The sequence below is a fragment of the Oryzias latipes genome, chromosome 15 (genome assembly GCF_053564925.1).
Source record: "Oryzias latipes strain Hd-rR chromosome 15, Olatipes_Hd-rR_3.1".
In the NCBI taxonomy this organism is placed as follows: domain Eukaryota; kingdom Metazoa; phylum Chordata; class Actinopteri; order Beloniformes; family Adrianichthyidae; genus Oryzias; species Oryzias latipes.
This window is the reverse complement of record NC_136251.1, coordinates 21838267-21865430: the sequence shown is the minus strand read 5'-3', so window position 1 is coordinate 21865430 and position 27164 is coordinate 21838267. Positions and strand designations below refer to the sequence as shown.

At 38.0% G+C, this 27164-nt stretch overlaps 1 protein-coding gene across 1 annotated transcript in view; it reads left to right on the top strand.

Moving 5' to 3' along the window:
• Positions 1-27164, top strand: part of sorcs3b (sortilin related VPS10 domain containing receptor 3b) — a 48974-nt gene that overhangs the window by 10796 nt on the left and 11014 nt on the right. Inside the window, exons 2-18 of the mRNA XM_004077342.5 lie at positions 6457-6524; positions 9316-9415; positions 9570-9728; positions 9875-9948; positions 10797-10861; positions 12707-12825; positions 15639-15728; positions 15954-16133; positions 16588-16734; positions 18957-19059; positions 20131-20207; positions 20301-20392; positions 21162-21269; positions 22073-22190; positions 22345-22478; positions 22962-23075; positions 26545-26716. Coding sequence (XP_004077390.2) covers positions 6457-6524; positions 9316-9415; positions 9570-9728; positions 9875-9948; positions 10797-10861; positions 12707-12825; positions 15639-15728; positions 15954-16133; positions 16588-16734; positions 18957-19059; positions 20131-20207; positions 20301-20392; positions 21162-21269; positions 22073-22190; positions 22345-22478; positions 22962-23075; positions 26545-26716 — 1920 coding nt within the window. The remainder of the gene's footprint in view (positions 1-6456; positions 6525-9315; positions 9416-9569; positions 9729-9874; positions 9949-10796; positions 10862-12706; positions 12826-15638; positions 15729-15953; positions 16134-16587; positions 16735-18956; positions 19060-20130; positions 20208-20300; positions 20393-21161; positions 21270-22072; positions 22191-22344; positions 22479-22961; positions 23076-26544; positions 26717-27164) is intronic.

Sequence of the window (27164 nt, the reverse complement as noted above, 5' to 3'; positions counted from 1 at the left end):
ATCTACAAAAAAATGTGAAACATTTATCAACCAGCTTTTGGTACCTGCAATCGTTCTCTACATAATAGCATTATTGGAAAGACTTGGCTTATCACTTTATGGTCCTTTACATTTTTACATCAACTATTTACTTCTTACTTGAAGGACACATCGCTTTTAAATGACCTTCCAGCTCAATGTGACTCCATTTTATCAATGACTTAAAACATGTCATTGGCTTGAGTTACCAGAATCATTACAACCACTCCTGTATCAGCCATTAACTAAGACATTTGTTTAGAGCAAAAAATTTGCAGTACAGAAAGTAATCTGAGGGCAATTATTTAGACATAAAAGTTGATAGATGAGAATAACCTGGCTGTTTTTCCTGATCAAAGCTTCTTTCTGGCAATATCCTGACTGAGTCCACAGTGCTATTAGTGTGAATGAAACCTTAATATGTCTACAGTAGCAGTTTCTTCTCTTAACAAATTCATCCACCAGCATTCACCACTTGGTTAGTTAGTTAGTAGGTTAGTTTACTTGTCCTGTTCAGCAGCTTTACAAAATGAGCTGAGGGTCTATTGTGTTGGACAGACTGTTAACAATAGGGGATTGTGTAGCTTCGGGCACACTACGTGTATATTTGTATAAACTCCTTTTGTATTTAAGGCTACATTTAAATTTTACTCTATTTGTGTGTATAATTTTTTTGAATGGATAGAAGACAGGGAGAGTGGGATGTTAAAGATGGAGGGTAATGGTACAAGAAAGGAAAAAGGGGGTAAATTAGTTGAAACAAATAAGATGGTGTAGATTTGCAAACAAAAAGAGGCAACAAGTTGCTAGAGGTTTATCATTTTTGCTTTCACAGATTGTACCCTTTTTTGTCAGCATAAAGCTCTACGATTGACATTATACAAATTAAAAATGCCACATAAATACCATTTCTTTCACATAAATCCTAAGCTTTGTTCTATAAATTGGTCTAATTATATTACTATTATCATTATTTTTCTGGCTCTGTTACACTGTGTTTCAAAAAACTATTGACCCTAGAAAAGGATGAAATTAAAGGGTTTTTAGCATTTGTTTGTTGCCATTGTTGCTCCTATGTGACCATCAAGACACGGCAATGTCAAAAAACTTTACACAGGAAGCATTCAAAGTTTGTTTAAAAGGGAGATTTCATACAGTTGTCTGATTTAAATGTCTGGGGATTGTCAGAGTTCATTCGAAAAATTGTTTCACGTCATTCATAATTAATCAACAATTAATCAGAGCAGTGCAGCATTAAACCATGCATTACTGACAACCATCATAAGAATGGTTGGGCGGTGGCAGTTTAGCTCAGGCGGTAGAGCAGGTCATCCAACAACCAAAGGGTCTGTAGATCAACCCCCAGCCAGCCCCCAACCCCCAAGTGCCGCCAGCCCGCAGCCCACCTCACCCCCCAGGGGATGGGCCAAAACGTGGAGAAGAATTTCTCCATTGTGGGATAAATAAAGTATCTATTATCTATTTAAGAAACTAATACCCAAAAGTTACATTGTTTGAAAAAATGAGCATCAGGCGGTATTATTATTACAAGACGACTCACATCATTCACACTGACACCAACATGGGTGGTCCCTTGGAAATTAATTTAGCTGCTACAGTTGTCGCCTTTAGTTATGTTCAAAAACAACTCTGGATCTACATAAAAAGTGGCCGCACTTGTCACGTTTTTATTGTTTTTGCTTGATGTTTTTTAACGTTGGAACAGGAACAGAGCGGAAATATAATGTTTAAATGTAGATTCCCTTTTGTTGTCTCAACTACCTAATTAGACAGAAACAATATTTGGGGGTTGCCATTTTAATGATGGTTCACTGAGGGATGAGTAAGCAACAGGTTTTATTTGAAGCTTGCTTGGAAAAAGCCCCATATTGCTGTGCTGATGTGCAGAAAGATCTGTTTCCTTTGATTAATGGCCGTAATGCAGCACACTGCAGAGATGATACGTGGCTGAATCGCAAGCTTTGTTAAAAGTCTTGTGCCAACTGATGCGGTGAAGCACTATAGCAGTTTTATATTTGAGTACTTATCTTTTCTATGAATTGATTGATGTAGAATTAGGAAATGCATGATTTAGTTCAACAGCCAGGCTGCAAACGCCGCATGCCTCATGGGACCACTGTGTGCAACTCTGAGTGCACAAGAGACATTTGCTTTGAGCTGAAACAGTATATCACAGTGATGTTATGGCGGTAACACCTTCGTTGCCATGGAGGTTGTCCTGTCAGCTATCTGAGAAAGTCAAACCCTTGGCATGCCCAAACAGCACCGGCTGCTGTAACCGTTTTAAGGTCTTAAAGAAATCTCTGTAACAGACAAAGACAGCCTCTGCTTAAGTGGAAGAAAAAAAGCAAAAGAGAGATTGAAAGAATGAACGAATGACCAACAAGAGGAAAAAAAGAAAGCAAAGAAACTGAATGTTGAAATAAAAGGATGACTAAACCCAAGTCCTAAGAGGGTGAGAACCAATCTGAAAAATGATTGGTTGACTTTCCTGAGGCAAAGCTCTCTTTGCTCACATCAATAAAACATAAACATGAATAAATGCACTGCTTTTGCCCTTGCAGAGTTCTAACTTAATTTCATGTATGCAAGTGAGTGATGATATGCATGGAGAATTGTGTTTACCTTGAAGGCTCAAAATAATTCTGGAAGCCATTTTGTGTTTGTTTGTTGGGAGAATTTACATAAAAGCAATCCTGAAACATAAACTCTTAGAATTTTGTGGTAAATGCAGCTTTGTTTGCTGGGTCTGTGTTAAAGAAGTCACAGCAAACCGTGCTCAGGTCCTGTGCGGAGCAAGTTTGCACAGTTTCTATGTTGACCTGTCACAGGTGCAGAACGTATCAAGGATGCATCAATCTTTAGAGATGCACTTTTGATAATTACACTTTTAAACCTATTTTGATCCTTGAGGTGGATCATCTCTGACTCAATTTGGTGGGTCAGCTTTGTTGATGAGCCAAATTTGGAACTTGTTGACAGCAGTTGCCTTGTTGTTGACGATTGCCCCCTCTGGTGGGGGAAGCCTGAAAGCTAATTATCAGAATTGTTACATCTATACGGTCTTGTTGAAAGATATTGGTGAATGATTAAATAGGATATGGGAATTCCAAAAAGAAAGATTAGGTTTGCACTGCCTCCCATGGAGTAAAAAGATGAGTGTTTTCTTAAAATTACATCTTTATTGAGTATTAACAAACATTTCATATATTAGTGGAAAATTATATGATGTAAAACTGAGCCCGATTCACTTTGTTAGGGTTTTATTATAAAAGATTCCAGGCAACCTTTTGTATGTTTGGTCTAACTTGTTATTAAGGAAAAGGTTTAATTTCTTTTTTTAAACTTTATTTTTTTGACCTAAATTCTACCAAAAGTGTCAAAACCATCACAGTGCTGCTAATCTGTACAGTTTATTCCATGTAATCCATGCTGCCTGTTTGCCAGCACTTCATTTTTTTTAATTTTTCCGGCAGTTCAATGGCTCCATTTTTAAGAATTACAGGTCTACCAGGCAATCAGTGGTGAAAAGAGAAGAAACAGAACAGTTGATAGGGATCAAACAGGTTAACCTTTATTTGCTGAACAGAGCTTTAAACATTTCTTCCTGTTTATTACTGCAGAAGTCAGCAGAGAGCATGTTTACTGCCGTTTGATGACACTGAACAATCAAGGAGGATCCACTGCAGACTTTTCATCTGTTTTTTGTTTAATATTTGACCTTATATTAATGGGAAATATACATTGTCACAACAAAACATCACAGCTAAAACAGCTGCTTTGTCGGCTGTCCTGGATGTAGCCCTGTAGAAAGTTTTCATTCAATACATTGCTTTGATAGCAAACAACATAATAGCCTGTTGGTTGAGGCAATTTTGGACATTTTGAGATGCTTGTTGGGATTGTCACAAGAGCAGGCAGACTGCTGGTTCCAACTGCAGCAGTTTTATTAGTTTAGCTAAAAGTCCACAGAGCTAAATCAGAGTCAGGCAGGCAGGGGTCAATAACAGGCATGAGATCATCAGAGGAGAGACGGGGTAGTCAAGATCCAGGAAAGAGTCGGGGCAGGCAAACAGATTTAGAAACAGGGTAAAAAAACACAAGCTCAGATTCAAATACAACACTAAGTAATAAAGGGAGAGTGTCACAAATGTTGCGTGGTTACACAAAAAAATTGGTGCAGTGCTTAAGTAGACTGTTATTGATTGAGTGAATGAGAGTCAGGTGTGTGACATCCAGGAAGTGCACACTGAGGTTGCTGGGAGATGAAGTGCATTCAGTACTCTGGAGATGGCTCCCACTGGGTGACCAGAGAGGGAGACAGATGAGTTCTGACTTCTGACAGGCATGTTTGGGCTTTTAGTGGTGTGTTTACAGGTTTTCACGAGTTTGCAGCCACCTCCACCAACACTTCTGGAATATTTTAAATACTCTTTTGACCATAGCTAAGTTTTAGTTCTACAGCAGTGTTTCAAGTATATTCAGAATCTGTGGAGTTTTATCTTTCAAATTGTTTCTTATCTCAGGGTTAATTTGTGCAAAGAAGCTCTGAATATTAATATGAATGCATGTATTATTTCAACATGTATGTTTAGGTATTGGAAGGATTGCTTGGGGTTTAACTGATATTACATGTGGCCAGCAGGGGTTTTTACAGCCTGTTAGCTGAGTTTGTCCCTGTCATTTTAGAACGTTGGATTGTAGGATTGGTCCCTAAAAAGCCAGTATTATACTCTCCAAAAGTAATTATGTCAAAAAAATGCCCCATTGGTGGAGTCATCATGAAGAAAAGATTGAGAGAACACTTTGTAGTAGTTAAAGCTGAAGCACAAATTGGATTTTTTTCTCATCTGGTATTAAGTAAAAGTGTGGTATACATAAGAAAAAAAAAACATAAAAATGTTAAGGCTAAGCAATTTACTAAAATTCTGCTTTCTTCTCTCTGTCATTTTGATGAAGAGGATGTTAGAAACATTAAAATATTTGTTTTAATAGGTTTGATTAAAAAAAATGTAGGCAACGAGAAGGCTTTAAAATGACTATTTGTATTTTTTGCCACTATTATGCCTCTATTTTATTTTTCTTTGATGTTTATTAGATTATTGTAATGGCGCTCAATTTTATTAAGAGTTTCTGACGTGATTAAATCTAACTTAATATGCAGTCTAAAAGCTGAGCATCTGTTTATTTCACACAGTGATTAAGTCAAAACTGCTTTAGATCTTATTCCAGTAGCTATGAAAAAACAGCTTTTTGTTTCAATCTATTTTTGATTTATTTGACCTTTTGGTATTTATAATAATCCATGACATGGAGCTGTTGTTGTTTGCAAAAAGAGAATTGAGAAGACAAATAATCAACACCTTTGACAGGACTTGTTTTTTACTTGCATTTATTTTTCAAAGCAAGCAATTAGGCCCAACATCACAGCCATTTAAGTAAGTCTGTACTCCAAATTGATTCAGACTCCAGCGTTGGACCTTGCAGACATGGTGCATTTAGTTATGCAAATGCTTATCTCTCTGTTTGATTGGTTAATTAACCTGTAATGCAGATTGTCCCAGCCATGCAGTGGCCGTGTGATGGCTAAATTGTGGGTCAATTGGGTTTTTAACATTTTCAAAGCAGACTCTGTGGCTTGTCTGTGTTCCGCTCAGTGTTTTGTGGGTTTAACACGGTTTAATAAGTCTTTCCATGGGTCCCGTAAGGTTAATGCGTTTAAACTCACTGTAATTGAGCTTTCGGCCTATCTTTCAGGGTTTTATTCAAAAGAGAGAGAGAAAAAATCATCATATTATGTCATGTTTTAGTCCCTGGATCATTATTATCCATCATCAGTTCTCTTCCCTTCACACTATGTCCCAAAGTCTCTAACCCATCATTCCTTCTATCCTGAATTATGAGAATTCCTATGGGAAGTCATTTATATTGCCATTGGAGTGGCAATAATGCGTTTGCACACCATTTCACTCCGCACTCCTTGCTTTGGCGTGCTTTTATAGGCCACTTTTTCTCAGCTTCCGCAGAAACCAATGGCAAAGGATTCAGCAGAGGGCATTCCAAAAATGTTTTTCAGAGGACAAATCAGACCAGAATGAAAAAAAAATATTATATAAGCATATATATATATAAGCAGCAATCAACTTTATAGCTTTTGTTCTTGTTCATTGATCAGAGAAGTCCAGATTTAGCTGTCATGTAAGTGTCAAATCCAAATAGAAAAGATGACAATTTTTCTACCTTTATACTGACATATTCTGAAAACTTTAAGATGACTTGTCCTTGTTAATTACGGAAGAAACAGCAACTGGGAAGCATTTGACCCACATTATTAGGTGTACACAGAAAATATGAACTGTTGAGCTGTTAGCCTAAAAAGTCCTCTAATTTAATCAGGTGTATCTGTTGCCTCCGCAGGTAATTCTGATCTTGACTAAGCTATACAACTTCAACTTTGGGGCTGTTACTGAGAGCTCACTCTGGAGGTAAGTTACCTGCCTCAATCTTTGCTATTTTTCCTTTTCAATCTTAATATAAAGGTTAGGGCATCAGGCTTAAAAAACAACAATAATATATTCATTGCAGCGCTGTATACTGTAAGTGTGATTTATGGTGTTCTCTCCTGTTGGGATATGAACAATCAAGTTTCAGCACAAGCCACTATGAAGTATGTTTTAATAAAGGATATGGAAGTAGCACAGATTGAAGCATCCTCCTTTTTGCTTCCTGCAGCTCCATAAATAACACAAGTAACACTGTAGCTACCTTTTTAAAAAGGCTCTACGTACTGTCCATCATCACCAAAGAAACTTTTTGAAAGGCTGCCTCTAAAAGATGAGCCGGATGTCTGATCTGTGCACCGTTTTTTTGTGGGCCTGCTGTACTTCTCTTCTGACCTAGAACGTTTCTGATGGAGTCCCTGATTGATTGTCATCTGTAACCTTTTGATTCAGGAGCAATTGACATGCTATCGTGACAATATTGCCAAAGTAATTTTATGCTGTATGTACTGAGGGTTGAGCTACAGTGCTTTGTCAGGTCATAAATAAAAAACGGAATTCATTAAGGATTATACCACAGAGCCCAATCCAGAGTCTATCATACCTACTCTCACCTTACCAAAAGCCTGCAGAGAACTCATTTCGTTTTGAAATACATGTAAAAAAAGAGACCATCAGTCCACCAAGCATAGAATTTCGAATTAATATCTGTTTCTCCAGAGGCACCTCCAGGATTTACACCTGACTTGACTCACTTTAAAATTCAATATTGTGTACAGGAGATATTCCATCATCATGGTGTCTCCTTAACAATAGCCTACAAGTAAATTAGAGTACCACAAAGACTTACGTTGGGTATTAGAAAAACAGTGAGCCCAATGTTATGAATGGAAAGGCAGGTAAAGGATTTTGTGATAAGATGATGAATGTATACAATTGCTAGCTTTTGTTGTGGAAAAATGCGGAGAACAGATCAGTTGGTGATGAAGACATAACATCTAAACTCTCCGTGTTTTGTGATGAAGCTTCACTCTGTAATGGCATCAATTAAAGAGGCCGTCTTCCACCTGCGCCGCCCAAGACAGTTATGCCATTTGAGAGGAGCACTTAAGCTCAAATACTGATGTGTTTAGGGGTAAGTCTGTGAAAAACAATGTCAACGGCAAAAAGGGACAATTCAAATTAATGCGCAGACAATGATAGCAGACTGTGAATCCAATTAGGCTGTGAAATTACATTTGGCAGAACTGTGAGCGCCGATTGGCTGTCTGTCCCAAGAAGCAACACCAAGACTAGAATGACAAACTCATCGGTCCTCGTCAGGTAAAGCAAAAATAAAAAATAGAGGGACATTAAATTCTTCATCATTCTAAATACTATTATTATTTTTTACACACTTATGTCTATTTTTAAGACTCTCCAACAGCTGTTGTTTTCTATCAAAGTTTCTTAAATTTGATTTAGAAAAAACAAAAACTGAGAACAAAATCATGTAAAAACTGTAAAGACTGATTTTATTTTTAAGATTAGTAAAGTTAAAATTCACTTTTTTTTAAATTATGCCCAACTTTATGAAACACATTTTAAACAACATTTTTTAGCAGGAGTAAGTTGAACAAGGATTCCATTTATATCATAATTTGTGGTTGTTGAAACGATTCAAAGTCAATATTGGTTTATTTTGAATGATCCGATTCCCTTACCTAAAATGGATCCAAGACATCTTTAGCCTAAACTTCAACCAGTGTGACTTGGAGATAAATACCTTGTAACTTTACCATACAGGTAAAGTTGGCCAGATTCCTTGTTTTTCTCCCAAGATAATCAAGTGTAAATTAAACATGTGTACATACATATTTAATATGTACACATGTACATATTAATACATGTGTACAAGTATTAATATGTCCTTTTTTGATGTTATATTAAATAGATTATTTCTGAATGTCATTTTTGCTTCCACAGATAAATGAAATTTCCCCATTGTGGGATTAATAAAGTCATCTATCCATCTATCTATCTACAAACAAACCAGTAAACGAGAATTAATGGCAACTCCATTCACGTTTTTAGTTTCATAAAGTTCAACCCACCGTTGTTTTTCCTCATAAAAATAATCAGAGCATTATTCAAACATTCTACTACACCGTATGGTCACATGTCTTTGTTCTAAGTGTTTCTACATATGAAACTGTAATGTTGGCTTGATCCTTTTTTTGCTGCCATCATATGTGTTGTCTGCTATGATGGGACTTGGTCAAGTATACATTATAGTAAAATGTCTCAATCCAAGTAGTATTGATTTAATCGATTTATTTCATTTTAAAATGATTTTACAATGATATAGGTCAATTTGATAAACAACTTGCCTCAGATAAATTGATCTGATTAGCTTGTAAGAATTTAAATTAATATATCAATTAAATCGATTAATCGTTACACCCCTATTATTTGGCAAAACTGAACGAGAACATGTTCACAGTTTGTGTGCTGTGTCAAAGTATAAAACTGAAGACTAATAATTAGAGTGTAAGCCTCTTATGTTCAGGCTTTACCTGTTTCCTGCAACAAAATGTTCATATGAAAGTGGCCATGCTTTCCTAAGCTAATACATTTTTTAAAGGGTTTCTTTAAATCTTCCTTGTAAAAAAAAAGCTAAAAATGCATATACGTTTCTTAATATTCATACAGTTTTTGTCTTATCTCTTAAGACAAAAGCTGGAAGGCAATTACAAAACCTCTTTTGACATGAGTTATGTTGTTTGTTTGTGTTCAGGTCTACTGATTATGGCAGCACCTACACCAAACTCAATGACAAAGTGGTTTCAAGAACAGTATTAAGCTACCTGTACGTGTGCCCTACCAACAAAAGGAAGGTCAGCTTCTCCCTGCAGCTTTTATCTCTCGTCTGCTCTCCTTCAAGCTCAGTCCTGCCATCAAATTACTGTTTTTAAAATTGCCACACAAGCATACGTCTTTACTCTCCTCTCTCTTTTTTCTCTAATGCTGCATCTCCTCTCTGTACTTTAGATAATGATGCTTAGCGACCCAGAGGTAGAGAGCGCTGTTCTCATCAGTTCAGATGAAGGGGCTAGCTTTGAGAAGTATCCCATTAACTTCCACATCCTGAGCCTCCTCTTCCACCCCACAAATGAGAACTGGATACTGGCTTACAGTCATGAAAACAAGGTAGCTTCCACAGTCAACCTTTGCATGGAAACAATGGGATAAATTATGCCAAACTCATTTGCATTTTCTTTATTTTGTTTTCACCCCAGTTCCTTAATAACATCTCCTCCCTTAAAACCTGCCTTGCCTTTAATTTTCTCCTCCAGCTCTACAGTTCCATGGATTTTGGGAGGAAATGGCAGCTCGTTCACGACAACGTGATGCCCGGCAGATTCTACTGGTATAACAAAGTGGACCTTGCTCGTGAACTATTTTGTTCGATAATTGACAGTAATTTGCATAATGATGATGTTCATAAATTCAGTAACCTCTTGTCAAAAGGAGATCTCCCCTATGGCATTCAGGCGCAAAACCCATTACACCCACCTCACGTAGACCGGGAACAACATTGTGTTTCTTCTTCTGCAACACAACATGCTGTTATTGTTTGTCACTCTCATTTAGTAATCTCAACTACACGGACGCGAGGCAATGCATATTGATGTGGGCCCAGTTACCTTGCTTCTTTGTATGATCCATGTCCAGCAAAGAGTTTTTGTTTTTGTTTTTGTTTTTTTAAGCTAGAGTAGAAAGGACATCGGTTTGGAGGACGTCCCCTCCACATGTGTGAACAGTCAGATGTTTCAGAAATTAGAGGAGCTCAGCAGGCACAGCAGCACCGGAAACAATGCATTATTTCTGTTCTTGAGAACCTCCTCATGCTTGTTAAATATCAGAAAGTCATTTTTTCAAAATACCTCTGCAGATGCCTACCATTTCATAACAAACACGCATTTGCTACGGTAGGTATTTATGGGAACATAAGATGTTTCTTTCACCTCCCCTCCCTTGTTGTTGCCTTTGTTGATACCTTGGTGAATTGGGATTAATTGCCGCTGGTGGCAGAGATTCTACACTGATAAAAAGCACATTGTTATGGGTTTCTAAGAATAAGGGTGTCCCTCTACACCTGCTATACTCAGATTAGCCTTCCCCTTCTTTTCTTCTAATTCTCATTTATCCTTTTCTTATCCACTGACCCTGTTTCTCCCCCGCTCTATCTTCTTCCTCTCCTCTCATTCTTTTAAGGGCGGTAATGGGGCTGGACAGAGAATCAGATGTGGTCCACATTGAGGCGCTCATCGAAAAAGGCCGTGAGTGCTGAACTCCCGTTGTCTGCTGAAGCAAGACCCACAGGACCCCCGTGCCTCTCATCTAGAGCGAGGTCACGGGCAAGATTACAGCTGTTCTGCTGCTCAAACCGCTCCCCAAAGTCAAGTAAAGCTGAATAGGTGTCTCCTGGCAAAAACTGAGAGCTTTAGTGGGCTGATGGATGTTTTTTCTTCTTAATCTATCCCCTGTGCTCTATAGGCAAACCTCAGCTAGCCCATTTTAAACGGTGTCAGAAATTCTGTCAAACCAATTACGGGAGCTTCTTGCATGTGGAAAAAAAAAAGAATACTTGTCTTGAGGGGAGAAGAATAGATCAGAATTAGCTTACAAACACTTGTCATCTAATAACATTGCCAGCATTTTGTTATTTATATCTTACTTGAAGAAACTGAACTGCACATGTGACAGCAGGTATTTTGACACCTGTAATTTTCATGTACATGTCTTCTAGTGTTTTCAGAAGTAATTACAACTTACAGACTTTTGTGCCATAAATTAAATTAACTGACTTTCCTAAAGAAGTCTACACACATGCTAAAATTCTTAACTAAAAGCTAAATCCTTCCCACCATGAGATTTGTGAAAGGAAGAAAATAAATATCTGAATCTACAAAATGGTGTCACGGCTAATAAAAGTTAAGTTTATGTTGACAAAATCAACTTGACAAAATTCACTATCAATGAATTGTTGCATAACATACCTGAAGGCATGCAGGTGTTTCAAAAACTTCCAAACTTATCAAAGATTGCCAAATAAAACTTTTGGAAGCTTTTACATTGAGATACTAATTTTTGGGGGGAAAATTTTCATAATAGTTACACATCTAATGTGCTTAGTGCGTACTTGTTTTACCTAATCAAGCTAATTTAAAAAAAAGTAACACTAACATCTTTTTTTGTTTACATAGTAACTTTAAAAAACCCAGAATAAAGCTTTTTATTTAATTTATTAAACCAAACGATGTCTTTTTGGGACAAGAAAAACTGATTTAATAATGAGCTGTATAAAGAAGACAGATTTATTTCCCATTAAGTAAAAAAAAAAAAAAAAAAACTACTATAGCTCCAATAAGAGAACACTAACCAATCACAGGTGACTTTCCATGCTGCCACCAGGACTGCTGTTATGTTTGTTTATTCTTTTTTTCTTTAAGGCGTTTAGCTGGAGCTCTGGTAAACAGGCAGTTTTGTTCTGCCCTTTTTTTCCCCAGCAGTTCTTGCAATAGATTTAGAACCAATTACCGCTGACCTTGATGAGCTTCACTACCTGGAAACATCCTCAGCATTTTATGATAATCAAACCGTGTTCTTTGTAGACTTCAAATATTCCATTTTTAATAAAAGCACTTTTGTTTAAACCTCTTGCCTTTAAGCATTAAGGTTTTTTTCTTAAGAGGTAAAGTCAACTAAACCAACAAAAGGTATGATGAATTAGTCTCTAATTGGTTTCATACTGTATGGTTTTACTTTCTGTTTTAAAATCATCTTTGTTTTGTATTTGACATGTAAATTGTGCACACAGCACTGACTGGGGGTTCGTTTAGTTTCATAGGTATTTAATAACAATCTTTTAACATCAGGTCTGTCCGTGATTTTTCCAGAAGATCGTGTGTTGTATCTTAAAGATACATATTTTCCACTATGAGTTTGCTGGCAACTTTGACTGTGTATGAGAACTGAACTGAGTGACCCCTAAGCATTTGCACAAGTCTTAAAATCAAATTGGAATCCATCATTTTGACTGAACTTTAAATGTTGAAGTGCACAGCAGCTCTAATTTGGTCAAAATGTTAATGTCTAAAATTTGTTGCTTCTTTTCTTTGCAGGCGCTCAGTACGTCAAATGCAGAGCCCAGAGATGCTCAGAGGGCAGTAGACAGTATCTCTTCCCTGGATATGTAGACACCAACTCACTAGTCGTACAGGACGAATACGTTTTTACACAGGTTTGCACAAAAGCAGATTACTTTTATTGATGAAAGTTACCAGTTGCCCTTGTCTTTTTTTATTTAAAGGCTGCCGTCTGAACTTTGATATTATTATTGTCATTTCTTTATTTATTTTGGCTTATTTATATGTTGCTCTCATGTGCACCCAGTTTGTGCTTTTCCATCAAAGCAACATAATGGCTTTTCCCAAAGCACCTGTTCCCCCGCCGCTCAACGTATGTTTTGATTATGTTTTGTCTCGTTCACGTCAAGGCAAGCTCAGTGTTTGAGTTTTCACACCTGACAACTGTGTTTGTTAGCTGTGAGCACGTGGAACTCGGAATAGACAGCTCGGTGTCCTTATTCCAATTCACCCTGACTTTGACTTAAATTAGACAGCCGCACTCAGGGTCATCATTAGAGATTTAATTTTAAAATGTTCTCCACTGTCATTGATTTCTGTCCACTGCTGTGTTGTTTTCTGTCTTTTAGTCGGCATTTCATCATCCTCATTCAATTCCAGCTAAGTTTTGAAGAATTCATGATGGTTTTTTTCTTGGCGGCTGCACCTTTTTATTTTCAAACCCCCCCAGATGTTTCCTTTTCATTTTTAATCTGCTCATTCGCTGTTCTATTTTTTTTTCCTTTTTAAAGTGTGCAAAATATTTCTTTCAACAATGCAATTATGACCCACTTTATCTTTCAACACATGTAATCTAGTTTTATTGCAATGGTTATTATTTAAGAGTAAAGAATGTGCAAGGAAATGGAAAAAAAAATCTCCACAGCTGAAGTTGTGATTCAATAAAGCTTTCAAACTGCATTTAGCTGCAATTTATTCATCTCACTCGAGATTGAATGTCAAGGCGGAGGCAGACATGAGAAAGATGGTGGTGAATATAACTGGACACAGAGAGGGCGTCTACTGCTACAGCTGCGGTGGCACAGATGACTTTCTTGTGACTTTCATTGCTGGGGGCAGTTGGATTTAACTTGACAAAGAGTAATGAGGTTATCGATTGGGCTACAACGAAATAAGCAGTCTTCAACACCTCCAAAGTCTCATGGGAGAGAAAGAACAGCCAAGTGCAACATCCTCAAAAATGTGGCCTGGGAAAATGCAGCTCATTGATTTTCGATAGATTATTCCATTAGAGCCCTAATGTAGTGTGTTGGGGGACAAACACCATCTTTCTAGTTGATTAGAAAATAAGTAATCAAGTACTGTTGCCCCGCCTGTAAGTGGAGAGGATAGTTGTAGTGCATTAAGATCTTCAGCATGCACTATGGATAAATCCAGCATCATTTTCAATGCCTCTTAGCCTTCTGAATAATTGAGGTAATATTAATATCTGTAGTGCCTCCGATTCTATTCGGCCTTCAACACTGTGGGAAGAAAAGTGCAATTACAGGCCTTTTATCAAGTCAACCACACATTGTTTATTAATTTCCCCTTCTTCGGGAGATGTTTAAGCTACATGAACTCATTTGATAACAGACTCCTATTTGAGATGAAAGCTGTTTCTCATCCATTCTTGTTCAAATATTTAAAATCTTCAACACATTTCAGAAAAGGTCCAACATTTCAGACAATTATTGCTGCCAAGTAATATTCTCAAATTTGCATCGCAGTGTGTAATCTACCCTCTGACATATAGCCAGAGATATTAAAATTGCAACCTATAGTAGCTGGGAAATGAGATGGTTCTGTGAGCTTATTTGATACAAATTTGCAAATTAAGTACACTGTGACGGTTAAAAAATAAAAAAATAAAGTATACAAGCAATTTTTGGGCATTCCTACGGAAAAATGATTTTGAGAAATTGGGTTTGCTGCAAGAAACAAACTCCAGTCGGAATCAAACTGGAATAATTGCGATAGGAGCATGCAGTGCACCCAGTTAAATTAACCACCGGAAGGAGATATGCACTCACAGTAATATCGTGCAGGTCCATCTCTGTTGAGGAACTGATTGTGTTTCCGTGCAGTTGTACGAGTATCCTTCAAACTGTTTGGTTTGCAACTGGGTGTTTGAGCTGAAAGTTTTCCAGACAAATCTGTGGTGCAAAACAAGCTAAGTTTTCTGTTCAACCAAAAACCCAGACAACAAAGTGACAGCAATTCAATGAAATCGATATATTTCTCTAAGATGGGCTTTTGTAAAAATACTTTTGAGTAGTTAATGTCTTGCCAGCCAAAGGAAGCTTTTCATCTCATTTGTTTTGCAAAATGACACAGGGTTTTTAAATTGACCAGACCAATTAAGAATTCAGCAGGAGGAGCTTTATTTTCTGTTGGGCCTTCCTAATGACTGTTTACTGTCCATTTCAACTTTTCTATGAAGAGGGCAGAAAGAAACCTGATGTGTCCACCACAGACACAGTGGGTTTGTGAATAGTGATAGGAGCAAGTTCACTGCTACTGTACCTCCGCAGTTTTAGACTGTTCTGACCTCACATCTCTATGCAGACTACTACTGGTCTGTTGTTTCATCTGCAAACCTACATTGCTCTCCAAAATTATGCATACCCCTGGGGTTGGAATAATTTCAGGTCAGGAGTTTGACTGATCAGTTACTTGAGATGCCATCGTTAACACAAAAAGAGAATAGAAGTGGGGATGGCAGTAATTGTATTGATTTGGAGAAAAACCTTTTGAAGAGCCAAAAAAAACATTAAACTACAATCTTTAGACACTGTTAGACATTTAAAATTAAGTTTAAGTCAGAAACTCAAAGTGACTAATATTTAGACATGTGCTGAAAGTCTGTGCATTTATATGTAATTATTAGGAGAGTGATATTTGTTAAATTTACATGTTCTTTACAAAGGTGACCAAGTCTGGACGGCCCAGATACTTTGCTTCCTTCATGAGGGAATCCTTCAAGGAGATGAAATTACCAAAATATTGCCTTCCAAAGGTAAGCGACAAAGTCATAAATGTGTATTATCTTATAAAGTAGATTTTTGCTTTTATTTGGAGCCACTTTTAATGTTAGAGAGGACAGTGCGCACCACTCATCTGTGCAGAAATGTTTGATGCACACACAATAACAAGGCCTTTCTCTTATGTTCTTGTGTTTGCCTCTTTTGCACCTGTCACTTTGTCTAAGTTTTTTTTTTTTTTATTTTCCTCACAACCACAGGACATGCATATCATCAGCACAGATGAGAAGCAGGTATTTGCAGCTGTCCAGGAGTGGAATCAGAACAACACCTACAGCCTGTATATCTCAGACTCCCCTGGGGTCTACTTTATCCTTTCATTAGAGAATCTGAGAACCAACAGAGGACCTGCCGGTAACCTACTGGTCGACTTTTATAAGGTTTGTTGTCAGTTTTTCTCAAGGACTTTGTTATCTATGCCCCACTTAGACATTGTGTGTGATTACAACAACAGGGGGTCTATTTGAGCAGCAGCAATCCAATTTTTTTACATGTATTTTTTTCTGTTAAGACAATTAAATGCATTCTGTTTTTACCTTATGTGAGTTTAAATCAGTTTTCGTTTCCAGGAGCAATTGACATTTAAAACAATCTTTTTCAATTTAAGTTGCTAATTTTTGCTATTTAAAATTATGTCTCATTTGGGAATAGGGTTGACATTTCTTGTGTAAAATTAGGAATATATATATATATATATATATATATATATATATATATATATATATATATATATATATATATATATATATATATATATATATATATATGATTAATCTTTTTTGTATTGTTGCCTGACTTGGTCAAATTTATTTCTGTCACTGTCGTCCTTTGTAGATTGAGGGGATAAATGGCATGTATCTTGCCAACAAATTGGTGGATAATCACATCAAAACCTTTATCACATACAACAAGGGACAAACCTGGGCGCTGCTGCCAGCTCCTGCCACCGACATAGCTGGAAATAACCTTCGCTGCTTTCTGGTAAGGTTTAGTATTTCTTAGAACTTTGCTGCTTTTCAAAATAAAGTATAAGTTAATTGTTAAAAATATTTTTAAAAAATTGTCATTTAGTAAATTAAATAAATCCTATTAACCTCAGCTCGAGCAAGGTTCATGTTACATTAAGCCATATACTGTGTGAACAGTTCCTTAATAAAAAAGAACATGTAAAGTAGTTAAGTACACCTTATTTTTCAGGAACTTGGTTAATGATTTGTTGCAAGAAACTATAATACTTATTTGTTTTGCGTGATTGTTTTGAGGTTTTCTTGAGTGGAAAACTTTAATTGTAACTACGCAGTTGCAACTCATTTGTGTTTGCATAAATGTTATACGGTTGACCTACTTATTTAAAACCAACTCAGCAAGTAACCACAAAGTATGTGCCATGGAAGTGAAATATTGTTTAAATTTATGACAGAAAATTTCAAGAATGCATTATTTTTTTTTTCATTTTATTCAATGCTTGATTTCAAAAGTTAGATAGCTAGCCAATATTGGCACAAGGTTTAGTTTTTGATTCCTCAATTTTGCATAAAGTAAATGAGTTATATTTTTCTAATTACAGCAACTAATCAGTTAACACATTTGTTTCTTTGTTTTTTATTTGCACATTAATTGTGTAAAACAACCTAAACTAATCAACTAATCACAGAAATCAACATAAACAGACAGTATTTAAACACACTTTAATCATGGTTACTATAAAATAAATCATCTAAGTAATAGATTAGCCAGATGCGTATATTTTAGTCTGTAATTCTATGCCCTACACAAAAATCTGAATACATATGTTATCTATTCAGTGAGAAAAGTGTAAACCCAGATACTCAGCTTGAATTAATTTCTAAGAATAAACATTTCAAAATAACAGCACACTAACTCTCACATTGAGTTTGCAGTTGCTGAGTTCTTGAAGACTTCAACAGTTTTGTACCTCGGCATAAATAAACTTTTCTCCCTGGAAACATGACAACAGGTCTAATGGTCTGATATCTAGTCATGTTGGTGTCTGAACTTGGACAGCTTGCAGCCATGCTGTTGTAAATTTGCCTGTATGTTTGGGGTCATTGTGCTGCATTACTCAGTTGCTGTCAAGCTATCGCTGTTAGTCAGACAGTTTTAAATCCGACTTGCCAGTACTTACATGGAGTTCATGGCTGTTTTTATGCCTGCAGTGTGCACAAGTTTCCCAAAGTAAGGCCCAAAATGTCATCACTCCATCCTAACAGCACTTACTCTATGGTGTTTATGTTAATACATTTACATGTAATTATTTAAATCCACAAAGTAGGACAAGAATGAATAATTAGAGAAAATTGTGTTGCAAAAAATATGATTGCAAATTATACTGCTAAAATAATATTATTGCTTCATGATTGTGTGTAGTTCAAAGGTTTTTCCTTAATTTTTATCTGCTTCATTTGCACCATGACACCTTCACCATTATTGACTATCAGTAATTCTGCCTTGTTAGCCACCTAAGTGACTGAAGAGATGCCTAACGGGACACTAATGTTATCAGCATAAGGCACAGAGTATCATCACGTAGAGTTTGCGGGGTCCTGACTTTCTATTAACCTCTGTGATTTCAATTTACTACCTGTAGTCACGCTGCACTAATGAATGTTAGATTATTGTGAATTATATTATCTGGCTAAGTTTTTATTTGGCGGAACGACAGAACATAAGTCAGTCCTTTTGTCCTTCACTGCCACCAAATGTTAATTCTTCAGTTAATAGTAGGTTATGTCTTTCAGCTTGTTGACCACTTTGCTCTTGTGTGCTTCTTAACGCCCCTTTCCCCTCTGACTAGAGCCCAACCTCTGTTATTTGAAAAGCTGTATTGATATTTTCAGTTGGCTTCGGTCAGAAAGATGAGTGAAACGATTTGAATCAATTTTGCCCAGTTTTATCAGTGCATCTTGGGGAATTTTAATTACATGCCTTGTTTTCTTTGGAATTTAAACAATGAAAATGCCCTCCAATGTCCTCTCACTCATTTTCCTCCTTTCTCTTTTTTCCAAAAGAGGAAGACGAGGGGAGCTGGATATCTTTGTTTTATAAAACGTTCTCGGAACATGTTGGCTGCACTTTTTTTTCTATTTCTTTGAATGGAACGCTAATTGCAATCGCAGCTGTTAAGATCTCAAGATAGTGCCTGTTGTTTCAATCTCTGGTGTGCTGTATTGTGCTGTTCGCAGCCGTTCTGTTCGCTGCATCTTCATCTGGAGATGTCAGAGAATCCCTACACATCTGGACCCATTACCAGCAAAAAGTCGGTACCAGGAATTATTATTGCCACAGGTACGATAACTGTAAAGGTTTGGATTGGAGTGAGTTACACTAGATCAGGGGTCTGTAACTTGAGGCTCCAGAGCCCAGTGTGGCTCTTGGCCCCTCCTTTGGGGCTCTCTGGTTGAAGAAAAATAAGATTTTTTGTATTCTAAAAGGTGAAATATTTTTTCGACCTTTTTTGGCACATCGAATGAAACAAAACAGTCAAATAAGTCAAAAGTATTGAACCTATTCACAAACAGTTGTGGCACGTATCACTCTGCCAGGAGCCTGACTACAGTACCCATAATACTCCAACAATCTGTCAAGCCATCCAGTTTAGTAGTTTACCAAAGTCAAACATTTTGACAGATTTTTGAGTGCCGTGTACCACACATCAAATTGAGGTCAGTAAGCACATCCAAAATCCATACTTATGGCGTGCCGGACTATAGGGCAGTCTAACTGTCTTTTTTACTAACCTACATACTTTAAGTGTGCCAAGAGGTCAAAAAATGCAGTAAAGGTCGAAAAGGATAAAAAAATATCACAGCTTACATCACACTACCTTCTACTACATTTGCTGCATTGAGACAATCCAATGTGGTGCAGTTTTTTTTATTTTGAAAGGAAATCATTTGAACCTCTTTCAAAGTTATAAACTATTTCGTATTAAACAACAATTATCTTTATGATTATGCTTTATTTATGCAAAAAACAAAAAAAGTTTATATTTATTATAATAATAACAAAGACAGAAATACAAAATCTGTCTCGTATTTTTCTATAGGGTGAAGTTATAGTACGTAAGAAATTGACCTGAAAGGCTCTTTAAGTATTGAATGTTGCAGACCCCTGCACTAGATCTTCAGGCTTACTTTTTGAACACAAAATAAACTGCTTTCTTCCTTTAACACACAATGACATGAAATCATTGATGGTTAATGATTAGGTTCCAATACGGATGACATTTCTCTACAGGCAAAAAATGGGATCACCAATAAAATCTCATCAGCTGATAGCGCTTGTGCAGGTGTTTTTCTGTAGGTCTATGATGTGTAAACGTGCAATGACCATATTTATTCACAATTTTGCATTTAGGGAATATTGGAACAGAACTCTCCTCCACCAACCTTGGGATGTTTATAACATCTGATGCAGGAAATAGCTGGAGACAGGTGAAAGCTGTCTACTCCCGGTGCATTTTAAACAGAAGATTCCAAACATTTTTCTTTAATCAGACAAGTCCCCATGATTTTTTTTCCGTGCAGATTTTTGATGAAGAGTACAATGTTTGGTTTCTTGACAATGGAGGGGCTTTGCTGGCAGTGCTACATGCTGCGACGCCGATTCGCCACGTTTGGTGAGTACAGTTCGTCATCAAAAGAGAGCACGCTGGAGACAGAAACTGTAGGAGTTGTAGTGGAAAATTACCTGGGTTTAATTTCGTTCTGGGTGTGGGAAATGCTAGGTGGTGCTGAATATGATTACATTTAATGTTTTGAAATGTAGATGGACCAAGTTTGTGTGACTATTGTATCGGCAGCACCACTTCAGAACTGTCATTTCCAACAGGACTGAGTGTGTTACAGCTTTGTACTCTGAGTTGGATATGAAGGTTTGAGTGCTTTTATGGAAATGAGAAGTCGAGCAGGATGGAAATATTAGACACAGAATGCCCTCATAAGTCCCCTTATATTGTGGGAGCTTTGTAACACTATCTGCTTTGATGTCCCAGCATTCTACACCCCTGTCAAAAGTGATTAAGCTCTATATAAGGTAATTTGAAACCCCCCAGATCTAATTCTAATGTTGGAACCTGCTACATTCCTCTTTTTTTGATGTTTTGTCACCTTCAAAAAAAATGTTACTGGACCGAGGTGCATTTATTTTAAAGTTCATCGTGGTGTCAGGAGCATTTTTCTGTAAAGAAAATATTTCAACTTGCTTCATTTTTTAAACACCACCACAGTTAAATAACTTGAAATTTTTTATCAGATGGGTTTTTTAACCTTTTTGCCTTTGCTTCAGCTGTGTGTTACAATGTTCAAGGTTTTGTGACCTCTAAAAACAATAATGTATTAAAAACAGGCAGTTAGTAGATAACTGCAGCTGTTGTCCTTCTTCTACAGGATCAGTCTAGATGAAGGTAAAAAATGGGATCGCCACAGTTTCTCTTTGGCACCTCTGTATGTGGACGGAGTTTTAATGGAGCCGGAGTCTGGCAATCATATTATAACGTAAGTAGACGCACATGGGGACAGTCAAAGTGGATATCAGGCTTCTGGAATAGGCATTTCTGTGGACGTAACCACAGACATCCAACATTTCTTGTCCCCGCTGACAAGAAATGCTATCCTTTGTCTCAAAATAAACTGATCAGCGTCAATATGAAAGCTTTTCTAATATTGAGTTGATACTTGATATGATGAATGATGAATTGTTGCTGCATTAGAATTCTGGAGACATCCTGCACTATGCTACGTTCAGACTGGGCATGTGTCACGCAACAAGCAGGGAGAGGCTTCTTCCTTTTCTACTGTTTACTAGCGCATGTTCACCACCTACAGTGGGAAGAGGCTTAAAATGTTGAAGTGCCGCAACATCCTGCTCCAGGATTTGTCTTTCACAGCTCTATTTCAATATATGAAAGACTTGGTGCCACATAATTCTGGCCAGGCAAAAACCACAATTATTAATTTCTCCTCTTCAATCAATTTTCAAAAGGTTGTCACTTCCGAGAAATGAAAAGGGGTGCTATAAGTGCTTTTGCGTAGAGCCAGAAACAGTCACAGAAACTTGCATAGCAACACATAAACCTGAAAGTTCTTAACGCAGAAGCCCATCATGAGAGCTAAGAGAAAGCCTAACGTCTTAGATTATTGATGTTCTTTTAACATATGCAATTGTATTTATTTTTATGAAATTACAATTACCACACCGCTGCCCTTTTATTAAAAAGAACAAACAAACACTAAATGTAATAAAAACTTAATGATTGAAATTAGGTAAAAAAAACTTTTATTTGGGTATTTTCTTTCAGATTCTTTGGACACTTTGGCCAGCACTCAGAGTGGCAGCTCATCAAGATAGACTATAAAGGCCTCTTTAATAGGAAATGCATGGATGGAGATTATCAGACTTGGTACCTGCACAACAAGGTAATAGAATCTGAAACACAACAGATGTGTTAGCAGATTCAAAATTCCAAACTTATTGCTTGTAGTACATACAGATATGATTAATGTTGCTTATTTCCAAATTGTCTGGCAAGAATTTGAGGAAAAAAAAGTGAACTATTATTTTTCTCCACAGGACGAGCTGTGCGTGATGGGCGAGAAGCAGATTTACATGAAGCGCCGGCCGGGGAACCGCTGCATGCTGACCCAAGACTATTCCAGGATCTATTCCTCCGAGCCGTGTCTCTGCACAGCCTTTGATTTTGAATGGTAATGTCTTCTTTTCTCATTGTTCACAGCTGGGACAATCATGTAACTCAGACTTTCATCTCCAGATTTGTGCATAATTGAAGCAGCTCGTCTGCATTCATAATGAAAAACTGAAGTATCAGTTTGCAAAAGTTTTGTACATGTTAATATAGATTGTAGGCTGGATATTTACTGCAGTGCAACGGCAATTAAAATCTCTAAACCCTGGCTGGGAGTTTCATCATGCTACTGTGATTTGCATAAAATCAAGTGACTTATTAGAATTCAATTAATAATGAATTGTTAAATGGGTTTTAAATATCTTTTATACATCAATCTTGAATTCTCTTTCATCCTGATTGTCTGACAATCAAGTTTCCATTATGGTGTTGAAACATTCCATGAAGCTCCAACAGCAGAGCCTTGCTGCACTACAAAAGATTATCTGGAGTAGCAGTGTTTATCATTTCATGAAGTGCTTCTTTTTTTTTTGTCTTTCCTAAGTGATTACGGCTGGGAACGTCAGGCCGATGGGAAGTGCTCTCCTGCTTTTTGGTTTAATCCGAAAGGTGCGGCTAAAAGCTGCAGCACCAGCCAAACCTTCCTTAACAGCACTGGGTAAGTGGGCCCCAATGTTCAGTCCATTATACAACAGTATTATCCCAGTCCGCTTTTTTTCTGATGTGCTTTTTTACATAAAAACAAAATAAATTGTTGACTTATTTTGGTTCAAACTAAAAGATAGAAACCCACAACCATTGGTTATTTGCAATTCCTTTTAAAATGGATGGAAAGATAATTTGCAAAACATTTGCCATGTAAGTTGACTTTCATGCCTAAAGACAGATTCTGTTAGTTAAAAGTATATTTTATTTCACCAAAATCTGATGACTTTAACCACTTAAGAGCTGAGCTAATATTTAAGATAATTCTCTACACACGCCCCACGCCCCAGTTCAAGTCCCACTCCAATCATTTTTTATTTACTTTAAAAATGTTTCCAGTGTTCTTTTAATAAGGATTATGTTGTTTTTGGGCAAAATAAATTTTAAAAAACTGTCATTTTCTATGACATAGTATCTGCAGAGGGGCAGTAGTTCATTAAAACATTTGTCTCCGATTGTGGTCGGGATTCTTTGCGCGAAGTAAATCTCCTCTCATTTGCCATGGTCGCTTTGTTGACACTCTCCCGGTGCAACAAAAATAGTGAGCAATATGAGCTATCCAGCCGTACAGTTTTGAGCTATATACCAGCTCAGATGAAGACATTCATGGATTTAGTACTCCACAAGAGGACGCATCGGAATGGAGCGAAGCAAAGAGATTGTGGCCCACCAACTGTAGCACCATCGGCATTGCTATAAGCTTTTTACAACAGCATCTTTTTCGACTGCTTCTGATTCACAATGATTTAATGAAGAAATACTCAAAAATGTTATTTTAGGCTCAATTTTCTATTGATTTCTTTATGTATGTCCTCCATGTCTCCTCCGTGAACCGCCAGCTTAACGTGGTGAAGGGGTTTGAGAGCTTGAGTGATCTCAGGAGCTAAGCTGTCTGGGGCTCTTGCCCCTAGGGTCTACCATGGTAGACAGGTTCTGAGTGACAAGCCAGATAACAAGCAGTTCAGAACCCCCTTTCTGAGAGTTACATCTAAAGATTCTGCAACGTCGCCCAGATTGGTGTCACTGGGGCCCCACTCTGGAGCCAGGCCAGGGGTTAGGGCTCACAGGCGAGTGCCTGGTGACCGGGGCTCCTCCCACAGGCCGCGGCCGCTCCGGCCCGAAGAAACGGCGTGGGACTGTGGGCCCAAACCCCTGGAACTTGGCTTTTGGGACATGGAATGTCACCTCATTGGGAGGGAGGAGCCTGGGCTTGTGCAAGAGGTTGAGAGGTACCGGCTAAATATAGTTGGGCTCACCGCCACGCACAGTCTGCACTCATAATTTCCCCTCGTGAGAGGTTGGACTTTACCATTCTGGAGTTGCTCATGGTGAGTGGCGGCGGGCTGGTGTGGGCTCACCCGTGAGGCCTGAGTTCGGCCACCAAGTGCCCAGGGGAAGACCCAGGAAATGCTGGAGAGACTACTATCTCTCGGATGGATGGATGGATGGATGGATGGATGGATGGATGGATGGATGGATGGATGGATGGATGGATGGATGGATGGATGGATGGATAGGCGGATGTTAAAACACCAAAAACACAATTTTCATTGGAATGAGTCTTTAAGCAGAATTAACTACTGTAGTTCAATAAGACAAAATGTCATGTGGAGACATGTGGACACCAGGGGCCTCATTTATAAACGTTGCGTACGCACAAAAGAAGGCGTACGCCACTCTCTACGCAATAGTTGAGATTTATAAAAAGCAAACTTGACGGGAAAATGTGCGGTCCTTCACGCAAGCTCTGACCCAGGCGTACGCACAAAAACGGGTGAAATGAGAAACGGCGACACCGTCGGCAGATGGAAGAAACACGTGAAAGTGAAAATGACAATACTGCCTCTCAGAAATAACATGAAGACTTCACAAAGCAAGTCTTACAATTAACAGCTACACGAACACCCGTTGGACCGATCAGCAGTGAAAAACAAAAAAAATCAAACGAAAATTGCAACAGAAATTCAAATGAACACTTATTTGCAAAAAGAAAAGTGAAATATGTTCTGCAATATTGGCATGTTGTGCAATTTATCCTCATAAATAATATAGTTAACAGAACGAAATAATGCACATGTCCGTCTGGCGGAGCAGATATAGGTGCAGACAGACAGATGGATAGATAGAGAGAGATGCATTAATTGTCCACTGGGGAAAGTTGTTTCATAGTAAAACATTTCTTCATAACGTACGGAATTATGGTATTCATGCATATGCCTTTGGTTTGTTTTATTTTTGATAAAACAATGTATGGCGTATGTCTCGACCATTCAGAAAGCAACAAGAAATGACATTTGCCCTGAACAATTTCCCATTTCCACGTCGATTATTCCCGACATCTGTAGCTTGTCAGATGCAATTAAATAGATGGAAATAAAATGCCCCATCACAATGCGTAATGACGCACAAAGGCTGATCTTGCGCTCTTAGAAGATGTGGCAAATGGAAGAATTCGGAGAGAACGCATCTTTAGACAGCAAGGAGACTTGTTGGCAAACGAGGACGAGTGGCTTATGAGCCGGTTCCGACTTCCTCTGCGGGCTTTTGGGGGTGTGTCACCCGGTGCATCTGGCGAGTCGGTGTCCCCCTGCGCCTCAGTCACCACTCCACTTAAAAGGGATTCCCCAATTATTGCCGCCAGTCTCTCATCAGGAGGGGTCAGCTCCGGTGTCCCCCCCCCCCCCACACACACCCGTGGCAGACACGGGTGTTTGTGTGTGTGTGTGTGGGGGGGGGGGGGGGGGGGGGGGGGGGTTCAGCGCTAGACGTTTTTTTGCCTTGACTTTGATGTCCGACATTTTCTTTTTTATTTCGGCCACAGTCCGGGGTTGTGAGGCTGCAGCATTTTCGGCGTCTGCCACCGTTTGCCATCACGTGCCTTTTTGGCATTAGTAATGCCCACACTGTGCCCTCCAAACAACACTTTTCTCCTCTTTTCCACCTCGCCAACGATAACTTCTACTTCACATTGAGTGAAGTTACGTTTTTCTGATTTTCTCTCCGTGTTTGCCATGGTTTCGCAATCAATGAATATTCATTTGTGGGCGTTTCACGGACTATTTATGGGCAACTATGGGCGTGTCATGAGGCCGCAAAAGCTGCGCAGCATTTAGAATTGGTTGTGATTTATTAAGGGAAAGATGCGTAGGATGTGCGTGCGCACGGTTTTATAACTCCGAATATTTCTGTGCGTACGCACGTCCTATGTTTCATCCGTACGCCACTTCTGACGCAAATCCTACGCAAAGTTTTATAAATGAGGCCCCAGGTCTTCAGAGATTTAAGCATTTTTCTAACACTAGAAAAATGATAAACACATGAAAAATAATGACACAGCCGGACAACTCTCTCAAAATGTTTTTACATGGATTACATCCCAGAAACACAACAAACTCAATGGTTTTTTTCCTTAATGCTAACAGGTATCGAAAGGTTTTATCCAACAACTGTAAGGAGGTCGAAAGGAACGTGTACTCCCCCAAAAGGGAGGCTTGTCATCCCAGAGCCCCTCGAGGCCTTCGCCTGACCACCAGTCACGGAGAGCTGAGCGCCACCGCCGGAAGCAATGTTACTTATATGATCAGCTTGGACGAAGTGAGTAAACATTCACTTCAGAAGAGACATGATGGGAATCCTCAACAGAATAATTTATAATTAAAAATTTCTTTTTGATGTTTTTACATAGTTACATTGCAACAGCTCCCCAAAAAGAGCTGAAGAAAATGCAATTATGCTATATGGTATGAGTAGTTTATTAGAGAAAAAGCTAAGTGCTCAACAGCTGTATTTCTATGCTGCATATGTTTTTCATGTTTAACAGATGCTGCCATTTTGCTACAATGTAGCTAAAGAAACACACACTACAGATAAATTACTTTGTCTAGTGTAATGATATTTTAATTTTATTATCCAGCCTCAGATGTATAATAGCTTCTGCATAGAAACCAAACATATTTTTGAAAGTTTTTGTCCCCAGAGTTATTTAATTCTCAAAGTTTTTGTTCAACCTCTAGATGGTTTATGAACTACTTTTTCTAAAATT